Raw genomic sequence first — 19,346 nt, 5'->3', positions numbered from 1 at the left:
AATGAATGATAAAATGCAATGACATTACATTGAATGTAAAATGAAATGCATTACAAGACTGATAGAAATGAACAATGAATTAACATGACTGATAAAATGACATAATTACAATGAATGATTAAAATGACAATGAATTACAATGAATGATAAAATGACAATGAATTACAATGACTGAATAAAATGACTAATGAATTACATGACTGATAAAATGACAATGAATTGACGCAATGAATGATAAAATGACATGAATTACAATGACTGATCAAATGACACATGAATTACAATGACTGATAAAATGACAATGATCACAATGAATGATAAAATGACAATGAATTACAATATGAATGATTTAAAATGACAATGAATTACAATGAATGATAAAATGACAATGAATCACAATGACTGATAAAATGACAATGAATTACAATGACTGATAAAATGACAATTTTAGCTCTCACGCAGCCATCCCCACCTTCGTGCTACCAGAAGTTCAGATGAGTTCACCTTGAATGAAGACGTGAGCTCAGCTGTAGCTTCAAAGCTGCTCAGCTTCATCTTAAAGTCAGACTAAATGATTTGGCAGAAGCAAATTTAAGAAGTTAAAACGAGTTAAAGCTGTTTCCCAGTTCGACAGTTCAAATCCAGCTGCTGTGTTCTGAACAAAAGACAAAAACTATGCATGCTCTCAAACTCTCCAGCTGAGCTGGTGTACCAGTTGTTGATGGTGGAGTCTGACGGAGGCAGAGTGTTGCTCAACTCAACAGAAGATGTGACGTTCTCGTAGTTCACTGCACCATCATCTTCATCATCAGCCGCCTGTGAAAGACATCAGGACACGATCAAAGCTGCACTCTGAAACACTCAAACTGACAACTGTCAATCCCATCCCACTTCTCTATCTGCAGGGCGGCTGTTAGCTCCGCTGAAGTGTCCTTAGCAAGATGTTGAACCCCGGTTGTGAATGTGATTGTGCCTGAACGTATGGCTGAATGTGACAGGTGTTGTAAAGTGCACTAGTGCTCGCTCCATCATGATTCAGTGAACATCTGTAAAAATGACGACGATTCTCTGCAAAACTGCAAACTGAAATCTCAGTGAATGTAAAGTTTTTACATTTATTTGAATGATGATATTTGACTTTCATTTTACAGTGATTTGACCGTTTCTTTGTTTTTGTTTCTTACTATAAAAACTCACCATGTTTTCATCCATCTGTGTTTTTCTCCCTGAAAAGACAAGAGAAAGATTCCACTTTAGTTTCCACAGTGAAAATCCAGATTCATCAAACTTCTTGTTTCTGAGTTTCATCAGTGAAAGTTCTCACCTTTAGTTCTTGTTCCACATGCTGACTCCACCACGATTATTATGAGAGTGCTAAACCCACAGACACGATGAAACCTCAACAAACCTGAAAGAGAACGACAACATCAAATATTCAGCAGTTTGAAAGAGGAGAGTCAAAGAGAAGTGACACATGTTTAATCATATTACATGACACACAATGCAGAAGTGTGTTCAGGATGGAAATAATAACTCCCCCACACAGAGAGACAGAATACAATAACAAGATATATAAAAATGATGAGTCACCACCTTTTTAGGTCTGCTGAGGTCATCTGTTTGGTGTTGGTTGTTGCTGTGGTGGTTGGTTGTTGCGTTTCTGTTGGTGGTTTGGTTGTTGCTGTTGGTGGTTTGGTTGTTGCTGTTGGTGTGTGGTGTTTTGGTTGTGGGTTCTGGTCTCTGTTTGTTGTCGTGTCACTGATCAGATGAAAAACGGTTCACCCAAACTGTTGAGGCACCAAATCGTGCTGTGATATGACGTAATATTCAAACTTCACATCCATAAAATCAACAAATATTTCAGGTCATCATTCACGTCAGTCGGAAGTGACTTTAAACAGCTAGACTTATTCTCACCTGGTTCCTCACCTGAGGGCTGAAGTCTGAAGGGAAACAGCTGCACTTTGTCACCATGAGTCACTTCACACGTCAGTAAGTCAGAGTTTGATGTGTGAATGAATTGTAGAACGTGAGAAGTCCGTAAAAGGGCACAGAGGCAGAGCAGTCAGACTGTGATGTCTGCAGATCTTTGTGATCTCTCATCCACATCTTTATTACCTCAAAACAGCCACTTCAACACTGGTGTGCACACCCATTCACATGTCCGACACAGAGCAGGAACCACACCCCTGATCATTGATCTTGTGTTCAGTCACTGGTAAGATGGAGATAATGTGAGAGAAAGACAACAGAGTCAAATTCACTACTTCATCATTATGATCATAATTTGTGTGATGTTTCACAGTTTGAGCTGAAAATATGATGATGGAAATACTCACTGGTAACAACAAACAGATCAACATCATACCATGAATGTATTCGTCCTGAGTTTGGTATTGGTAGACAGGTAGTAACTTCAGCATCTTCATGTGTGAAGCTTCTTTATGACCAGAGAACAGTTTCTGTGTACACTCAGTCCCGTCTGATTTAGAGTTCTCAACAATCTGTCCAAGTCTAATCAGCTCTACTGTTGCTCTCTGACTTGAATTAATGAATAGCCATGTCGTACTGTCACAGTTTTGCTGATCGTCTATCACATCTTCACAAGGCAAAGTGACTTCCTGTCCAGCTCTGACAGTGAAGAGGGGAAATCCTTCAGCTTCTGTGAAGACGAGCAGAGCAAATGAGAAAATGTCTGTTATGTTCATAGTTAGTGTGACGATTCACTGAACTCACCAGTTAGAAACAATCGACAGGTTTTGTCGTCTCAGTTCAAAACTGGAGCTCATCAAATATTTGATCATGTGAATTAAAGAGTAACAAAGTTATTGTCATGAATATCTGTGATATATGTATTCTTACCTGGAAACTGAAGCAGCGCGATAACAAACAGAGAAACTTGAATCCATCTGAAGTCAGCCATCGTGATTCTGCCTCTCTTCTTCTTCTTCTGACTCTTTAGTGTCTAAAGTCGAGCTTGTAGTACAGAGATGCTGCGTCTGCCTTCTCTCGGTGTCTGTGCCATGTCACCTTTCCCCAAGATACTTTTCATCCAATCCCGCCAGCCTGTTTCTGACAGCGATGCGTTCCTCTGATAGAAACAAGAAGAGGAAGCTGATGTTGTGAAGACTGGTCGAAGTGTGAAGTCAGTTTAAAGAGTTCGGACGTCCGTGGCAGTGGTTGGTTTCTCTTAGTTTCCATGACGCCAGAGAAATGAGCAAGCTGAGCTACGATAAAATGACAAAAGTATCTCAGAAAACCTAGGAAGAGCCACAGAGGAGGGATCCCTCTCCCAGGACGGACAGACGTGCAAAGATGTCAGTGTACAGAACAATAATGACAGTAATAAAATAGCCCTAACTATAAGCTCTAATCAAAGATGGAAGTGTTTTTTTTATGTGTTTAACAAGAGCAGCAGAGCTCTGAGCGGTTAACACCGTCCAATGATGACAGACACACGTCAAACACATCCAAGATGGGCAAGAATGTGGAGCTGAAGAAGCCTGGTTACTCAGAACACACATGATCAAACCTGCTATGACAAGCTCACAAATGAATGCTGGTGACGTTATGTCGGAAGTGACTGCATTGTTAAGGCAAGGCCCGCTTACAAGCAGTTTCCACTGACCCGGAGCACCTGACGATTCTTACTCCGCCATGCCTGCTCACACAGAAAGCAGCCAGCCGCCCACGTCATCCCAGGCCACTTGATGACCGCGACCTGTTCAGAAGCACAATGGAGACTGTACAGTATCTGGCCAATGTCTTCTGGGGACGATGGAAAAGGGAATTCCTCAGTGGACAAAACCTCATCGCAAATGGAGAAACACCTAAACCCAACTACAATGGGAGAGTCGTCTGGCTAAGAGATGGCAGAGCACAGGAACGACTGCCTCTTGCTGTTGTTGCAAAGACCTTTCCTAGCCAGGAGAAGGGTAAGGAAGATCCAGGTCCAGATAACCCGCAACGGCGAACAGAGACTGTACTTGAGACCTATCAGTGAAGTCATCCTGCTGGTTCCGAGGAACCACACCTGAAAGAGCTTTATTTTCTAACAGATTCAAGCTTTCAGTCTACAGCTAATCTGGTTACTGTGCCTTTAAGGGAATCTAGTGATTTTGAGTTTGTTGTTAATCGTACACTGTCACCTAGTGGCGTATGTTGGGAAGCAGGAAGTGCGTTAGGCGGGAGGTAAAAGTGCAGCAGAGTACAAAAACATGTCGCTCTCCTTGGTCGAGTCGTCTACTTCCTCAACTTTTGCGCTTGTCAAATGAGGCAGTCACGTAGATTAAATCAAATATGCTAATTAGGAATGTTTTATACGCTTTCATTTTGCGTTTCGTGTTATTGAGGCGGCACGCCATTCACCTCAGTATAGCATTGTTATCATTTACATTGTGGGTAGCTATCAAAATACTATGTATGGCTAATGTTAAGACCTCAGGTTGGTTATCTACACACAGAAATAAGTGTGAATGTATGTTTTTTACATGGAAACTGAATGTGTTGTATTGGATTCTTTTGTAATGGTTCAGTAAACTGAAAGAACGCCCTCACGAGGGTTTACTGAAGCCATATGTTTCTACTCGCCTGCATAGGCTAAAGCTCTTAGCCGAGGGCAGAAGAGTAAAAAGATTGTCTACACATCAAGTGCATCGTTGTGGTCCTGAGACTCAATCAATCAATGGCAAAGAAAATCCACCAAACACAGCGTAGAACCGACTGTTAAACACTTCTTTATTTGCAGATTATATAATTATCATGTCAGATAAAGACAAAACTAACTGAGTGAATCCATTAAGACTCAAAGCTCATTCAAGCCAGACACACACTGGACTCTGAAACATGTTAACAACAACAACAAAGCTAAAAGCTGATGAGTTCATCTTAAAGTCAGGACTAAATGATTTGGTCAGAAGCAAATTTAAGGAAGTTAAACGAGTTAAAAGCTGTTTCCAGTTCAGACAGTTCAAATCCAGCTGCTGTGTTCTGAACAAAAGACAAAAACTATGCATGCTCTCAAACTCTCCAGCTGAGCTGGTGTACCAGTTGTTGATGGGTGGAGTCTGACGGAGGCAGAGGTGTTGCTCAAACTCAAACAGAAGATGTGACGTTCTCGTAGTTCACTGCACCATCATCTTCATCATCAGCCGCCTGTGAAAGACATCAGGACACGATCAAAGCCGCACTCTGAAACACTCCAACTGACAACTGTCCAATCCCAATCCCACTTCTCTGATCTGCAGGGCGGCTGTAGCTCCGCTGAAGTGTCCTTGAGCAAGATGTTGAACCCCGGTGTGTGAATGTGATTGTGCCTGAACGTATGGCTGAATGTGACAGGTGTTGTAAAAGTGCACTGAGTGCTCGCTCCATCATGATTCAGTGAACATCTGTAAAATGACGACGATTCTCTGCAAACTGCAAACTGAAATCTCAGTGAATGTAGAGTTTTGACATTTATTTGAATGATGATATTTGACTTTCATTTTACAGTGATTTGACCGTTTCTTTGTTTTGTTTCTTTACTATAAAAACTCACCATGTTTTCATCCATCTGTGTTTTTCTCCCTGAAAAGACAAGAGAAAGATTCAACTTTAGTTTCCACAGTGAAAATCCAGATTCATCAAACTTCTTGTTTCTGAGTTTCATCAGTGAAGGTTTTCACCAAAGAGGAGAGTAAAAGAGAAGTGACACATGTTACATATATACATTACACACAATGCAGAAGTGTGTCAGGATAGAAATAATAACTCCACCCACACAGAGACACAGAATACAGTAACAGATATATAAAAATGATGAGTCACCACCTTTTAGGTCTGCTGAGTCATCATTGATGGTTCCACTTTTCATGCTGCTCTCAGTTGTTGCTGTTGGTGGTTTGGTTGTTGCTGTTGCTGTTGGTGGTTTGGTTGTTGCTGTTGCTGTTGGTGGTTTGGTTGTTGCTGTTGCTGTTGGTGGTTTGGTTGTTGCTGTTGGTGGTTTGGTTGTTGCTGTTGGTGGTGTTTTGGTTGTTGCTGTTGCTGTTGGTGGTTTGGTTGTTGCTGTTGCTGTTGGTGGTTTGGTTGTGGGTTCTGGTCTTGGTTTTGTTGCCGTGTCACCTGATCAGATGAAAACGAGTCACCAAACTGTTGAGCACCAAACTCGTGCTGTGATATGACGTAATATTCAAACTTCACATCCATAAAATCAACAAATATTTCAGGTCATCATTCACGTCAGTCTGAAGTGACTTTAAACAGCTCGACTTATTCTCACCTGGTTTCTTACCTGAGGGCTGAAGTCTGAAGGGAAACAGCTGCACTTTGTCACCATGAGTCACTTCACACGTCAGTAAGTCAGAGTTTGATGTGTGAATGAAATGAGAAGTCGTAAAGGTCACAGAGGCAGAGCAGTCAGACTGTGATGTCTGCAGATCTTTGTGATCTTCATCCACATCTTTACCCTCAAACAGCCACTTCACTGTCTGTACACACCATAGTTCATAATATGTCCACCCAGAGCAGTTTAACACCACCTGATCATTGATCTTGTGTTCAGTCACTGGTGAAGATGGAGATAATGTGAGAGAAAGACAACAAGAGTCAAATTCACTTCATCATTATGATCATAATTATTGTGATGTTTCACAGTTTGGGCTGAAAATATGATGATGGAAATACTCACTGGTAACAACAAACAGATCAACATCATACCATGAATGTATTTCTCCTGATTTGTATTGGTGACAGTCGTAAACTCCACCATCTTCATGTGTGAGCTTCTTTATGACCAGAGAACAGTTCTGTGTAACACTCAGTCTGTCTGATTTAGAGTTCTCAACAATCTGTCCAAGTTTAATCAGCTCTACTTCTGCTCTCTGATTTATGAATACCCATGTTGTACTGTCACAGTTTTGCTGACCGTCTATCACATTTACACAAGGCAAAGTGACTTCCTGTCCAGCTCTGACAGTGAATAGGGGAAATCCTTCAGCTTCTGTGAAGACGAGCAGAGAAAATGAGAAAATGTCTGTTATGTTCATAGTTAGTGTGACGAGTTCACTGAACTCACCACGTTAGAAACAATCGACAGGCTTTGTCGTCTCAGTTCAACAAATTGAGCTCATCAAATATTTGATCAAGTGAATTAAGAGTAACAAAGTTATTGTCATGAATATCTGTGATATATGTATTCTTACCTGGAAACTGAAGCAGCGCGATAACAAACAGAGAAACTTGAATCCATCTGAAGTCAGCCATCGTGATTCTGCCTCTCTTCTTCTTCTTCTGACTCTTTAGTGTCTGAAGTCGAGCTTTAGTACAGAGATGCTGCGTCTGCTTCCTGTGTTAGGGCGATGTCACTTCCCCTTTCCCTCTTCTTGGAAACAAAAAGAGGAAGCTGATGTTGTGAAGACTGGTCTGAAGTGAGAAGTCAGTTTAAAGATTCGGACGTCTTGTGTAGTGGTTTGTCTCTTAGTTTCCATGACGCCAGAGAAATGTAGCAAGCTGAGCTACGATAAAATGACAAAAGTATCTCAGGAAACCTCAGGAAGAGCCACAGAGGAGGGATCCCTCTCCCAGGACGGACAGACGTGCAATAGATGTCACGTGTACAGAACAAATCAACACAAACATATCGTACAATTACAATGAATGATAAAATGACAATGAATTACAATGACTGATAAAATGACAATGAATTACAATGACTGATAAAATGACAATGAATTACAATGACTGATAAAATGACAATGAATTACAATGACTGATAAAATGACAATGAATTACAATGACTGATAAAATGACAATGAATTACAATGACTGATAAAATGACAATGAATTACAATGACTGATAAAATGACAATGAATTACAATGACTGATAAAATGACAATGAATTACAATGACTGATAAAATGACAATGAATTACAATGACTGATAAAATGACAATGAATTACAATGACTGATAAAATGACAATGAATTACAATGACTGATAAAATGACAATGAATTACAATGACTGATAAAATGACAATGAATTACAATGACTGATAAAATGACAATGAATTACAATGACTGATAAAATGACAATGAATTACAATGACTGATAAAATGACAATGAATTACAATGACTGATAAAATGACAATGAATTACAATGACTGATAAAATGACAATGAATTACAATGACTGATAAAATGACAATGAATTACAATGACTGATAAAATGACAATGAATTACAATGACTGATAAAATGACAATGAATTACAATGACTGATAAAATGACAATGAATTACAATGACTGATAAAATGACAATGAATTACAATGACTGATAAAATGACAATGAATTACAATGACTGATAAAATGACAATGAATTACAATGACTGATAAAATGACAATGAATTACAATGACTGATAAAATGACAATGAATTACAATGACTGATAAAATGACAATGAATTACAATGACTGATAAAATGACAATGAATTACAATGACTGATAAAATGACAATGAATTACAATGACTGATAAAATGACAATGAATTACAATGACTGATAAAATGACAATGAATTACAATGACTGATAAAATGACAATGAATTACAATGACTGATAAAATGACAATGAATTACAATGACTGATAAAATGACAATGAATTACAATGACTGATAAAATGACAATGAATTACAATGACTGATAAAATGACAATGAATTACAATGACTGATAAAATGACAATGAATTACAATGACTGATAAAATGACAATGAATTACAATGACTGATAAAATGACAATGAATTACAATGACTGATAAAATGACAATGAATTACAATGACTGATAAAATGACAATGAATTACAATGACTGATAAAATGACAATGAATTACAATGACTGATAAAATGACAATGAATTACAATGACTGATAAAATGACAATGAATTACAATGACTGATAAAATGACAATGAATTACAATGACTGATAAAATGACAATGAGTTACAATGACTGATAAAATGACAATGAATTACAATGACTGATAAAATGACAATGAATTACAATGACTGATAAAATGACAATGAATTACAATGACTGATAAAATAACCACAGTAGCAGATATGGCAGCAATACTGACAGTAGTAATATGTGTAGTGGACGTCATGCAGGACCACAGCAGCAGCCACGATCCACGAGAACCTGCTGGACGACAGAGACAGAAACTCCAGGGAAGAAGTTTAGTTAGAGACATGATTAATGAGACATGTGTGTTTACAGTGTTGTTTCACATATGACCTGTACAGACACAGTGTAAACACAGGAGGTGCAGTAGCTCCTCCGCTCCTGCAGGGGGCGCTGCTCTCTCTCCTCTCCGCCTCTAACGTGAAGCCGCTGAGGTTCCTCTGTTAGCAGTGAGCTAACATGACAACATTAAGACCGTTCACCTGCGATGATTTATTCAAATTCAACAACATGTGAGTGCGCAGCCTGTCTCTGTGTCTCTGTCTGTCCTCATGTGTCTTCACGTGTCTCTGTCTGCCAGTTTGTCCCCGCTACATCCTGCTGTTAGCATGCTAACCACAGATTTTATTGTTTTTATCTTTAATTATATTGATTAAAGTCTGTCTGAGACTCCCGGTGAATCGTGATCATGCTCTGGAAGTGTCGTCACGCGTCAAACCGGCTGAGAAATTTAATGTTTAGTGAAAAAAACAACCAGGATTACAATGTAGCTAAGCTAAGCCGGTGTTTCGGCTCAACGAGCGACCGTGCTAACTGGTGAACACGTGGTTGTCGTGGTTACGGCACGTGTCGACAACCTGAAGCTGTCCTCGTGAGTGTTTTTTGTTTTTTTTGATTTTGTGTGTCCGTTAAATCCTCGGTAACAGTCCTCGCGCTCTCTTCTCGTTTCTACGACAACCACGGGTCACCAGTTAACACGGTCACTCCTTGAACCGAAACACCACTAAAGGACTTGTGTCACTTCATGTCAAAGTTCTGTCGTTTTCCTGTTGAACCGCACGTTTAAATTAAATAAATGTCAAGTTTAATCAGCCTGTCGTCACATTAGTGTTCATAAAACCAAATAAAAACATTAAATATGATTATAACTGAGGTTTGAAGCTGACTTTTGTTTGTGTCTTGTCCCACAGAAACCTGGACCCTCTGACAGAAACTGTATCCTCACATTATTTAATGGAAACATCAGAAATGTTTCACCAGGTAAATAACTGTTGAGCTGTCATGTGTCATATGTGATAATACACACACGTTTTAATCAGAGTACAGCTTCAAGTCAGTTTAACCTCTGGGACATCGATCCGGTCAGGTCAGTACTTTTGGGGGTTGTTAATCATTTTCATCTGTTCTGGTGTTAATGAAATTAACAACAGGTACAACAGGAATGTTTTTACAGGTGGAGGCTGTGACATCTTTTCTGACCAATCAGTTTTGCATTTGGCTGGAGTCAGTGTCACTACAGGCAGCATGGTGCACGGGGTCCTGGTTCCTCCTGATGTGGCAGGAGTGTGCAGGCAGGTTCTGGAGGATGAAGGAACTGATACCACTGACAGTAGAACACCTCTTCGTCATTGTGTTTTGGTTGCACCTCAGACTGTCCAGGAGCTGAGTGATGCCCTAGTCCAGATCTGGGAGGAGATCCCCCAGGACACCATCCGTCGTCTCATTAGGACGTGGAGGCCGTACAAACTACCGAGTACCATCATGAGTTTCTACAAAGACATTTTGTTAAAATGGACTCGCCTGTCGCGTCATTGTTTAGCTTTGAATTCAGCTTCTGTAGGTTGATAGTTTTCATTTCCTTTGGTTCCTAACACATTACCCAGTCCACTCAGGGAAGATATCCAGCCTGATTTCTTTTCCTGTTGGGATCTGATGTTTTAATTTTTTTTAAGCAGTGTATATATACGAGTGTGTAGTTTTCTTTGACCTTTGACCTCCAGTATGGGATCCCGTTTTACCTCCAGTACCTGGCTCACTGGCCGGAGTACTTCATCGTGGCCGAGGCTCCTGGCGGTGAACTGATGGGCTACAGTAAGTCCTTCTTCAAGCGTCTGCAGGCTTCATCAGCTGTTTCTGTAGCGCCCTCTCGTGGTCAGGTGGCATCCTTTCAGTAAATACTGTCTCATGAATATTAAATGTTCTTTTCGTGTTGCAGTCATGGGGAAGGCGGAGGGATCCGTGGCTCGGGAGGAGTGGCACGGTCACGTGACCGCCCTGTCCGTCGCGCCCGAGTTCAGGCGACTCGGCCTGGCAGCCAAACTCATGGAGATGCTGGAGGAGATCTCAGAGAGGTTCGTGTCATCGTCACAGCCTGGAGTGAACACATGTCCAAGTGTTTGTTTCTGATGCTTTTATTCTGAAAATCAGTGAGCTGCAGATGTGCTTGTTGCCTGGTGTAACTGTGACTTTCACTGTCGTCTCGTAGGAAGGGCGGTTTCTTCGTGGACCTCTTCGTACGAGTCTCGAACCAGGTGGCGGTGAACATGTACAAGCGTCTGGGCTACAGCGTGTACAGGACGGTCATCGAGTATTACTCAGCCAGCAACGGAGAACCGGACGAAGACGCTTACGGTGAGTTATCAAAACTTCAGAACACGATGGCGATCAGCCTGCTTCATCTTTAAAGGATTCAGGGACCAGGTTCAGTTTTCTGAGTCTGAGATTCAACCGAGACCTCAGCATGACATTTTTTTTGGTCTGTGTGTTCTTTAATATTGATATTTTCAAAAATCAAGGATGAACGATCCACAGATTAGTGCTATGAGTCAGCTTGTTTGTAATTGTCTCCATGTGTCACTATAAAAGCAGCAGAGACCGACTCTGTTCAGCTACACACAGTTTTATTTATTCCTGACAAGAAGATTATTTAATGCTGACTGTTGAATCCTGAACAGATCCAGAGTTCAGAACCTTGAATTTTACCTCCAGTTATTATATAACGTAACATTTTAGGCGGTTGTTCACGTCATGTGTGCACACGTCAACATACAAGATTAGAAACGGTCTCTGAAACCTGTTTTCACTCTGGATTATAAAATGAATGAATATGTAACTGCACACGGAGCAGCAGGGGGCGCTGTGACCTGACTTCTTCTTCTCTTGTTGCAGACATGAGGAAAGCTCTGTCCAGAGACACGGAGAAGAAGTCGATCATCCCGCTGCCGCATCCCGTCAGACCTGAAGACATCGAATAACAGCAGACCGTGGCTCTCTGCATCCTGACGATCATTTTCCCGCTCGGTTACGTTGTACATAATTAAACCGTTTCGTCAGAGAGCCACCGATTTGTACAAATTTTAATTTCCCCAAACAAGTTTTGATTTCTGTACATTGAAAATGAAAATTTAATGAGACAACAGGACAGTGTGACGGCAGAGCAAACATACAATAAAGACTTCTCGTCAGCTCCTTTTCTGGTTTTTGTTAGAAAACATATCAGGTAGAAAAATGAATCTGGGATGAACGTCGCTCCCCTCGAGTCCCTGAGCGAGGACACGTTCTTACAAAACATGAATCTAATCTTTATCTTCGTCCCCGCTCGGGCTCGGTTTCTCCTCCTCCTCCTCCTCCTTCTTTCCATCATCTTCGTCGTCACTGTCGCTCTCACTGCTGCTGTCATCGTCGTCTCGATCGTCGTACGTCTTTTCCTGTTCTGCTTCGGCCGCTGCGTTTCTGTCCGAGCCGTTCTCGGGAGGAGCTGCAGCTTCGTCCGAGGTGGACGGTGGGGGTGACGGCGATGACGACGACGATGTCGCCTCTTCAGCCCCTGGAGCGATTTCTGGAACCACCTCCTCGTTCACGATCTGCTGCCTCTTCCACATCTTCGCCATCGCCAGCAGTTTGAGGTTGGGCTGGTTGGCGGCGTCCTCTGGGAAGATGTAGTCGTAGTACTCCTCCCATCCTGCGTCCGACTGAAAGAATTGAGAGAAGAGATTAAAACCTGTGACGACTGCAACCACAGATCGAATCTCATCGTTTTCTTCGTGGTTCTTACCCCGTCCTCGGCAGTCAGCTTCCTCCTCTTCTTCACCTTCTCCGGCAGCAGCTTCCTGACTCTTTCCATGGTGCTTTCGGAGCCGAACTCCTTCTCGAAGTCGCTCCAGGACTCGAGCAGCATCAGCCGCTCCTCCTTCTCCTCGCAGTTCCTCATGCTCTTGTTGGCCTCCTCGAAGATCTGCCGACACCTCTGCAGCCGGTCGGGGCCGTCGATGGACAGCTCGAACTTGGCGTAACTGATCCAGACCTGCACGGGAAGAAGAGGAGGACGATTCAGAGTCACATCGACTTTTAAAGTTTCCAGGTTTGTAAAACTTCTTTTTTAAAACAGCAGTTCTGACCTTGACGTGCTGAGTGCGCTGCAGCAGCCGCTTGTAAAGGTTCCTGGTGTTTCCGAACTCCTCCTGCTCGATCTCAAAGTCGATGTAGGACTTCCACAGCACCTGAAAACATAACGGACGGTTAGAAATCAGAAACTGCGTTGGTAGATTTGTAAATGTGGAGACAAATCTGTAAAATTTGATGAATTAATCCATCATCGATACCTCGGGCATGTCCAGTCGCGGCTGTCCGATGGCGAGCTCGAAGATGCCGCGGGCTCTCTCCATGTCTCCCAGGATGGTCTCCAGCTCGGCAAACTTGATCCAGGTGGTGCAGTTCTCCGGACTGAACTCCAGGTATTTCTCGTAGAGCTTCCTGCAGCGGTCGAACTCTCGCAGCTGCAGCTCCAGCTCGATGTAACCCTTCAGCAACTTGTTCTTCGGGCATTTACCGATCGCTGTGCCCTGAGGAGAGAAACGAAGCCCGTCAAGTTTCCTGACTGTCTATGAAGATTTTCAACTTTACTCCTTGTTTGGTCTGTTCTGTGTTGATCTGAATATATATTAATGTTTTGAAGCTCACCATGACTTTTCTGGCTCCTTGCAGGTTCTTCTGCCGGATCTCAAACTGAGCGTAGAGCAGCCAAATCTTAGCAAACGTGAACTGTAACAAAAACATGATACATAGATCATCACACTGTGGACTTAACAGTCTTTAACTGACTGATATTGTCTTATAGAAACTTACTTTTTTATGTGGGATGAGGTCCAGACAGGCCTGGTACACCTGCCTCGTCCTCTCAGGGTCCTGATGGAAAATTGAGATGCACCTTGTTGTTATAAAACACTTTATGACCCCAACATGCTCACTGGTAGTGAAAGATGATAAAAGGAGTGTGAGCCGACCTTGACCTCCAGCTCTTCGTACAGGGCGTAGTTGATCCACAGGTAGATGTATCGTTTCCAGTGTCTCTTCTCCTGGATGGGCGGCATGTTGGCGATGGCTCGCTCGTAGACCTCTCTCACCGTGTCGGGGTCGGCGTCGTTCTCCACCAGGCGGAGGTAATCGAACCACGCGTCGTAGTTGTGTGGGTTCGCCTGAGACGTGAAAAAACATCAGGTGACTAAACTCCACGTGTTCCTGAGCAGCTTGTTTCCGTGACACGATGTCTCTGCTGTAAATACCTTGACTTCCTCCTCGTACTGGAACCTTCGCTTGCTGACGATGACGTCCTCGATTCCTCTTCGGTCTCCGAACTTCTTCTCGAACATGGTGTAATACTTGAAGAGCTCCTGAGCCTGGTGTTTAGGGATCCGGTCCAAAGCATATTTATAGATCACCCGAACCCGTTCAAACTGTAGAGGAGGAGACATTTCATAGTTAGATTCAACAACTTCTGGTATGAAGCATCTCAGGACGAAGATAAAAACCAAACCTCTTTCTGCGTCTCCTCGAATTTGGCGAAGGCCACGAAGAGGTTTTCGTCCACGTGTTCCTCTCCGAAGAACTCCACCGCTCTCTCGTAAACCTTCCTGCTGTGAGCGATGTAGCCGTGCTTCTCTTCAAAACGAGCGTACTTGATCCAGTTCTTCACTTCGGGGTGAACCATGACGAGTGCAGCGGAGTTAAGGAACAAACATCATCCCGAGGTTACAAAATCTGATCGGTTTAAAACTCAGAACACAAAACAAAAAGGATATATCGCTCGTAGATGGTGCGAGCTTTGTCCACTTCCTTGTAGCGCAGCTCAAAGTTGATGTAGGAGTGCCACGCCTGCTCGTCGGGCTCCCACTCCATCCAGCGCTCAAACGCCTGCCTGCAGCCGGCCACGTTACCCAGCATCTCCTCCATGTAGGTGTACTTGTACCTGTGACAAGACAGTCAGATGTTGATCGCGCTCCCTAATGAAACACTTTCCCCCGTAAACAAAGACGTTTTAACGTCTTTCGTACCAGAACTGGTTGACTCGTGGGAGGATGGTGATCGCTCTGTCCCAGATGTTGCGGGCGTGGTTCACCTGGCGGCTCTTCATCTCCATCTCGGCGTACTTCAGCCACAGAGTGATGTTGCGGTGGTCGACGTCCAGCGCTCGCTCGTAAATGGAACGAGCCCTGAAAACAGAGGAAGCAGCAGAGAGAGTTACAGCCAAGTTTACCTGTAATATCAACATTCAAAGGATAATTGCAGCATGAAGCGGTGGTCCATAAGGTTACAGATGAAGGTTTATCGCTAGACAGACCGCAGGAAAACTCACCTCTGGATCTCCTTCAGACTTTCCTCCCATTGTGCGTATTTGATCCAGTTACTGATGACAGTGCGGTTCTTTCGGATGTTGTCCTCGAATCCCTGAAAGAAAAACAGACGACGGCTTGTCACAAAACTTTTGACTTCCTGAAGCTTCTGCCTTTTTTCTGGCATGAAACCTGGATCATGCCGTCAGCGGAGAACACGAAAGGTGCGCACAGACCTTCCTCTTCTTGAGTTTGTAATCGTTCAGCTCCTCCTCGTCTGTGATCTTCTGTTTCGGCGGCGGCGGCAGGAGTTCGAGCTCCCTCTCTTTGGCTTCCCTCAGCAGCTGCTCGGCGGTGATCTGAACCTCCGCGGGAGCTTTATTCTTCACCTGGAATACAAGAGGAAGGCGTTAAACACGACGTTGGAGTCACGAGCGAAACGTCCTGAACCAAACATGTGTGGCTCTGCCACCCGTACGCTCAGGACAATCCAGACTTTCCTCGTCTGTTGGAACCAGATCAGGGGCGTCCCTCTGTACCTGAAGACCTCCAGCTCTTCACAGGGTTCCCACACCTTTTTCATGAACAAATTCAAGCACTTTTCAAGCACCTTCAAGCACCAGTTTTTCCATTTTTCCAGCACCTTTAAATAGGTAGCCTACTAGTTGTGTTTGCCATGATGGGAAGCGCAGCGGTGCCACTGTATGGCATAATAATATGGGTCTAATTAGCATTATTTCATATGGTGGTAGATTGTTTTGATTTTTAACTAATTGGGAATTGGCTTGTATTCTCAGTGTATTGTGTAACTACCATAGCGCAATAACACTGACAAATAGACATCACACAAATTTCAAGCACTTCACAAAAAATTCAAGCATTTTCAAGGAATTCAAGCACCCGTGGGAACCCTGTCTTCAGAGAGGACCTCCTCTCCAACACTACCAACAACTGGACATGATGCTTTGGATAAAAAGTCTCTTTCTGGGTTATGCTTAGTCAGGCATGGTATTGGTTTTAGATGCAGTCACATCTTCCTTTACTGAAATCTCTATCACACCTGAACATTCATGTCTCATTAATGCATGTTACTGACTAAACTTCTTCCCTGGAGTTGCCCTCAGAGGCAAATGTACTTTGGGCTATGTTGTGGAGAAATTGCTGAAGTCAAAGGTCAAAGGTGAGGTCAGGAGGACAGAAAGTGTTCAGGAGCCTCTGATGTCTGATGCTGTATTATTTATTGACTCTTGTCCAAGGAGAATTAGAGACACTCTCAAAGTTCATCAGAAGTGCCTGAGTCGGTCTTGCATACTCATGCTGGTGGATCGACTTTAAACCCTCATAGATGACGCCACAAATACTTTACGCCCCAAAATAGTCAAAGGGAATGCATTTACCCATGTTCGTGTTCACCTTCAACACATTCTAGTCTGGAGACACTGTTGTCTGTTCATGCTAATGGACCGTCAACAGCCAGGTATCTATTATGTCTATGAAGACAGCAACAGGTCTCTGTGACCCTGGACATCACAGTGAGATATGGTGGCACCCAGTCAAAGACAAACAGTTAATACTGCAGAGGACCACAAGGCTCACACGTGACCTCGTGTAACCCAGGCTCACACGTGACCTCGTGTAACCCAAAAAGAGAAAATTCCATAACGGGCTATACAAATAAAATCTGATTTCAGTGTCAGCTAATCGACTAAATGTAAGTCACCTATAAAAACAGGTAGGTCTGTAGTGAGGTGTCTTTGTCTCCACGTGATGTTCGGAGCTTTGGCTCCAACATGCAGACACCTGGAGGTTCAAACATGTTTTTACAGAGAGGAAAAAGCTCCAGGTTCATAAAAGCTTCAGTAACTGACCGGATGTAGTTTTAACGTGAAGCACAACAAACAGACAGCATGGAGGCTAACACGGTTAGCTTCACGTTAGCTGTTAACTTAGCCTAGTTAGCCGTTATTGGAGTTCGTGTTTTCAACTAAAACAACATTAAAGTCTATAATCCAGCCACAGACTACACGTGTATATGCACATACATGAGATATGAACGTAAACATGAGAGCTAGCTCGTCCTTAAACTTTAAGGCGCTCTCTGTTAGCTTAGCTTAGCTTAGCTTGTAGTTCTTTAATGTTTGTAGTTTTTTATTTTCTCACCTTCGCCACCTTCGGGATCCGCTGTTTTCCCGCCGCGGTGGACGCCATCGTGCTGACCGGCAGTTTTATTTTTTATTTTGTCCCAAAAAATGTTTTTAAAACGTCCCGACAACAAAAACTACAAATGCTACAAATGCTACAAATGCTAACAGCCAGCACCGCGAGCCACCGTGACACTGTACCCACAATGCCCCGCTGATGGGGCGTCCGCGGACGAGCCGGTTCAAAGAGCCGGATCTTTTTTAAGTGAACCGGCTCAGGAGCCGTTTATTTTTAATTCTTTTGTTTTGTAAAGTAAAACCGTCTCTATTCACCCCCCTCCAAACTTTATTGAAAGAACAAACAAACAAATAAAGAATTCAGTCAGACTAGTTCACATTGTATAATAGTGACATAGCACCAGCATAGTTACATTAGATTAGATTAGATAATACTTTATTTATCCCACAACGGGGAAATTCACTTGTTTACAGCAGCGAAAAATAGTCAAGGAGGGAAAACACAGTTTACATATTTACAAAAAGTACTAAAGTAGAATGTGCAGATTTACAAAATAAGTACTAAGGTAGAACATAAACTTAAAAAAACAACAACAAAAAAACAAAAACAAACTAAAAAAAAAATAGCAATGGACAAAAAAATAGCAATGGTTGACATGAACAAGAGACTACAACACAGCAGCAGGGATGAAGGACCTGCAGAACCTCTCCTTCTTACACCGTGGGTGTAACTACATGATAGTCTAGTAAGGATCAAAAGGGAAAAGCATGGAAACAGAAAAGCAAAAATAAAACTTAGATGTGACAGACTTGTAATCTTACATATACAGTCGTCCCTCGCTATATCGCGGTTCACTTTTCGCGGACTCGCTGTTTTGCGGATTTTTTTAGTGTAATTTTGCATGCTTTTTTTTTGCGTACTGTAACAGTATGAACATTGTGTTCTGCGTCCTGATTGGCTGAGTGAGAACCGCACGTGTATTCTGCGCCCTGATTAACTAAGGGAGTACTGTACAAAATGTGTGTAAAAAGGTGTATAAAAGTGTGTGGTTAGGGGTTTTACGGCCTTTAAACATGTATAATAATTGTAAAACTTACTTCACGGATTTCATTTATTGCGGGTTATTTTTAGAACGTATCCCCCGCGATAAACGAGGGACCACTGTAAATAAAGTTCTAGTTATAACTCATTCATTCATTCATTCATTCATTCATTCATTCATTTTATTTAATGGGACCATGTACAGTATTAAACATAAACGATTACATTTGATGTACTGTTTACAGCTTGCAGCTACTTTTCATCTGCTGTTGTGACAGGTTATTGGTTGAAAATATCTGCATGAATATTCATTATAGATAGACATTTTTTTCATTGGTAATTAACTTAAGAAACTTAAAATAGTAATCAACTTCAATCAAAAATAGCTTAAATGATGGTGATGAATACCGCCTGTAGTCACTTTACTCTGAGCAGTATCCCGTGTACGCGTCATTTTACTCCTGTCAACATTTTAGTAGTTTGTAGTACCGGTACCGGAATGTCATGCGCAACAGTCAATGGCTGTTTGGGAGTCGAAAGAGCCGAACTCTTCTTTGGTGAGCTGAGTCGAATGATCCGGCTCACTGAAAAGAACCGAACTTCCCA

The 19,346-nt window shown here is 42.4% G+C and overlaps 3 protein-coding genes across 3 annotated transcripts; 1 reads left to right on the top strand and 2 right to left on the bottom strand.

The window, feature by feature from the left end:
• Window positions 1–5,094: 5,094 nt before the first annotated feature.
• Window positions 5,095–7,355, bottom strand: LOC109140068 (uncharacterized). The gene is made up of 5 exons (XM_027284268.1): window positions 7,182–7,355; window positions 6,668–6,979; window positions 6,272–6,544; window positions 6,047–6,102; window positions 5,095–5,154 (listed from the first exon to the last, which is right to left on the bottom strand). Exons 1-5 carry the CDS (start codon window positions 7,240–7,242, stop codon window positions 5,095–5,097), a joined length of 762 nt encoding a protein of 253 aa, XP_027140069.1. The 5' UTR covers window positions 7,243–7,355.
• Window positions 7,356–9,293: 1,938 nt separating this feature from the next.
• Window positions 9,294–12,399, top strand: naa20 (N-alpha-acetyltransferase 20, NatB catalytic subunit). The gene is made up of 6 exons (XM_010742833.3): window positions 9,294–9,443; window positions 10,122–10,146; window positions 10,932–11,022; window positions 11,147–11,282; window positions 11,417–11,562; window positions 12,100–12,399. The coding sequence occupies exons 1-6, from the start codon at window positions 9,391–9,393 to the stop codon at window positions 12,183–12,185; spliced, it is 537 nt and encodes a 178-aa protein (XP_010741135.1). The 5' UTR covers window positions 9,294–9,390; the 3' UTR covers window positions 12,186–12,399.
• crnkl1 (crooked neck pre-mRNA splicing factor 1) lies at window positions 12,316–17,861 on the bottom strand. The gene is made up of 14 exons (XM_019265761.2): window positions 17,700–17,861; window positions 15,776–15,928; window positions 15,563–15,654; window positions 15,261–15,419; window positions 15,009–15,175; window positions 14,744–14,922; window positions 14,493–14,663; window positions 14,214–14,405; window positions 14,056–14,115; window positions 13,891–13,971; window positions 13,533–13,772; window positions 13,329–13,430; window positions 12,986–13,234; window positions 12,316–12,902 (listed from the first exon to the last, which is right to left on the bottom strand). Exons 1-14 carry the CDS (start codon window positions 17,745–17,747, stop codon window positions 12,507–12,509), a joined length of 2,289 nt encoding a protein of 762 aa, XP_019121306.1. The 5' UTR covers window positions 17,748–17,861; the 3' UTR covers window positions 12,316–12,506.
• Between the last annotated feature and the right edge of the window lie 1,485 nt (window positions 17,862–19,346).

Source organism: Larimichthys crocea, chromosome XI, assembly GCF_000972845.2.
Source record: "Larimichthys crocea isolate SSNF chromosome XI, L_crocea_2.0, whole genome shotgun sequence".
NCBI lineage: Eukaryota > Metazoa > Chordata > Actinopteri > Sciaenidae > Larimichthys > Larimichthys crocea.
Note: the sequence above shows the minus strand (reverse complement) of the source record. Positions and strands in the feature narration are given on the sequence as shown.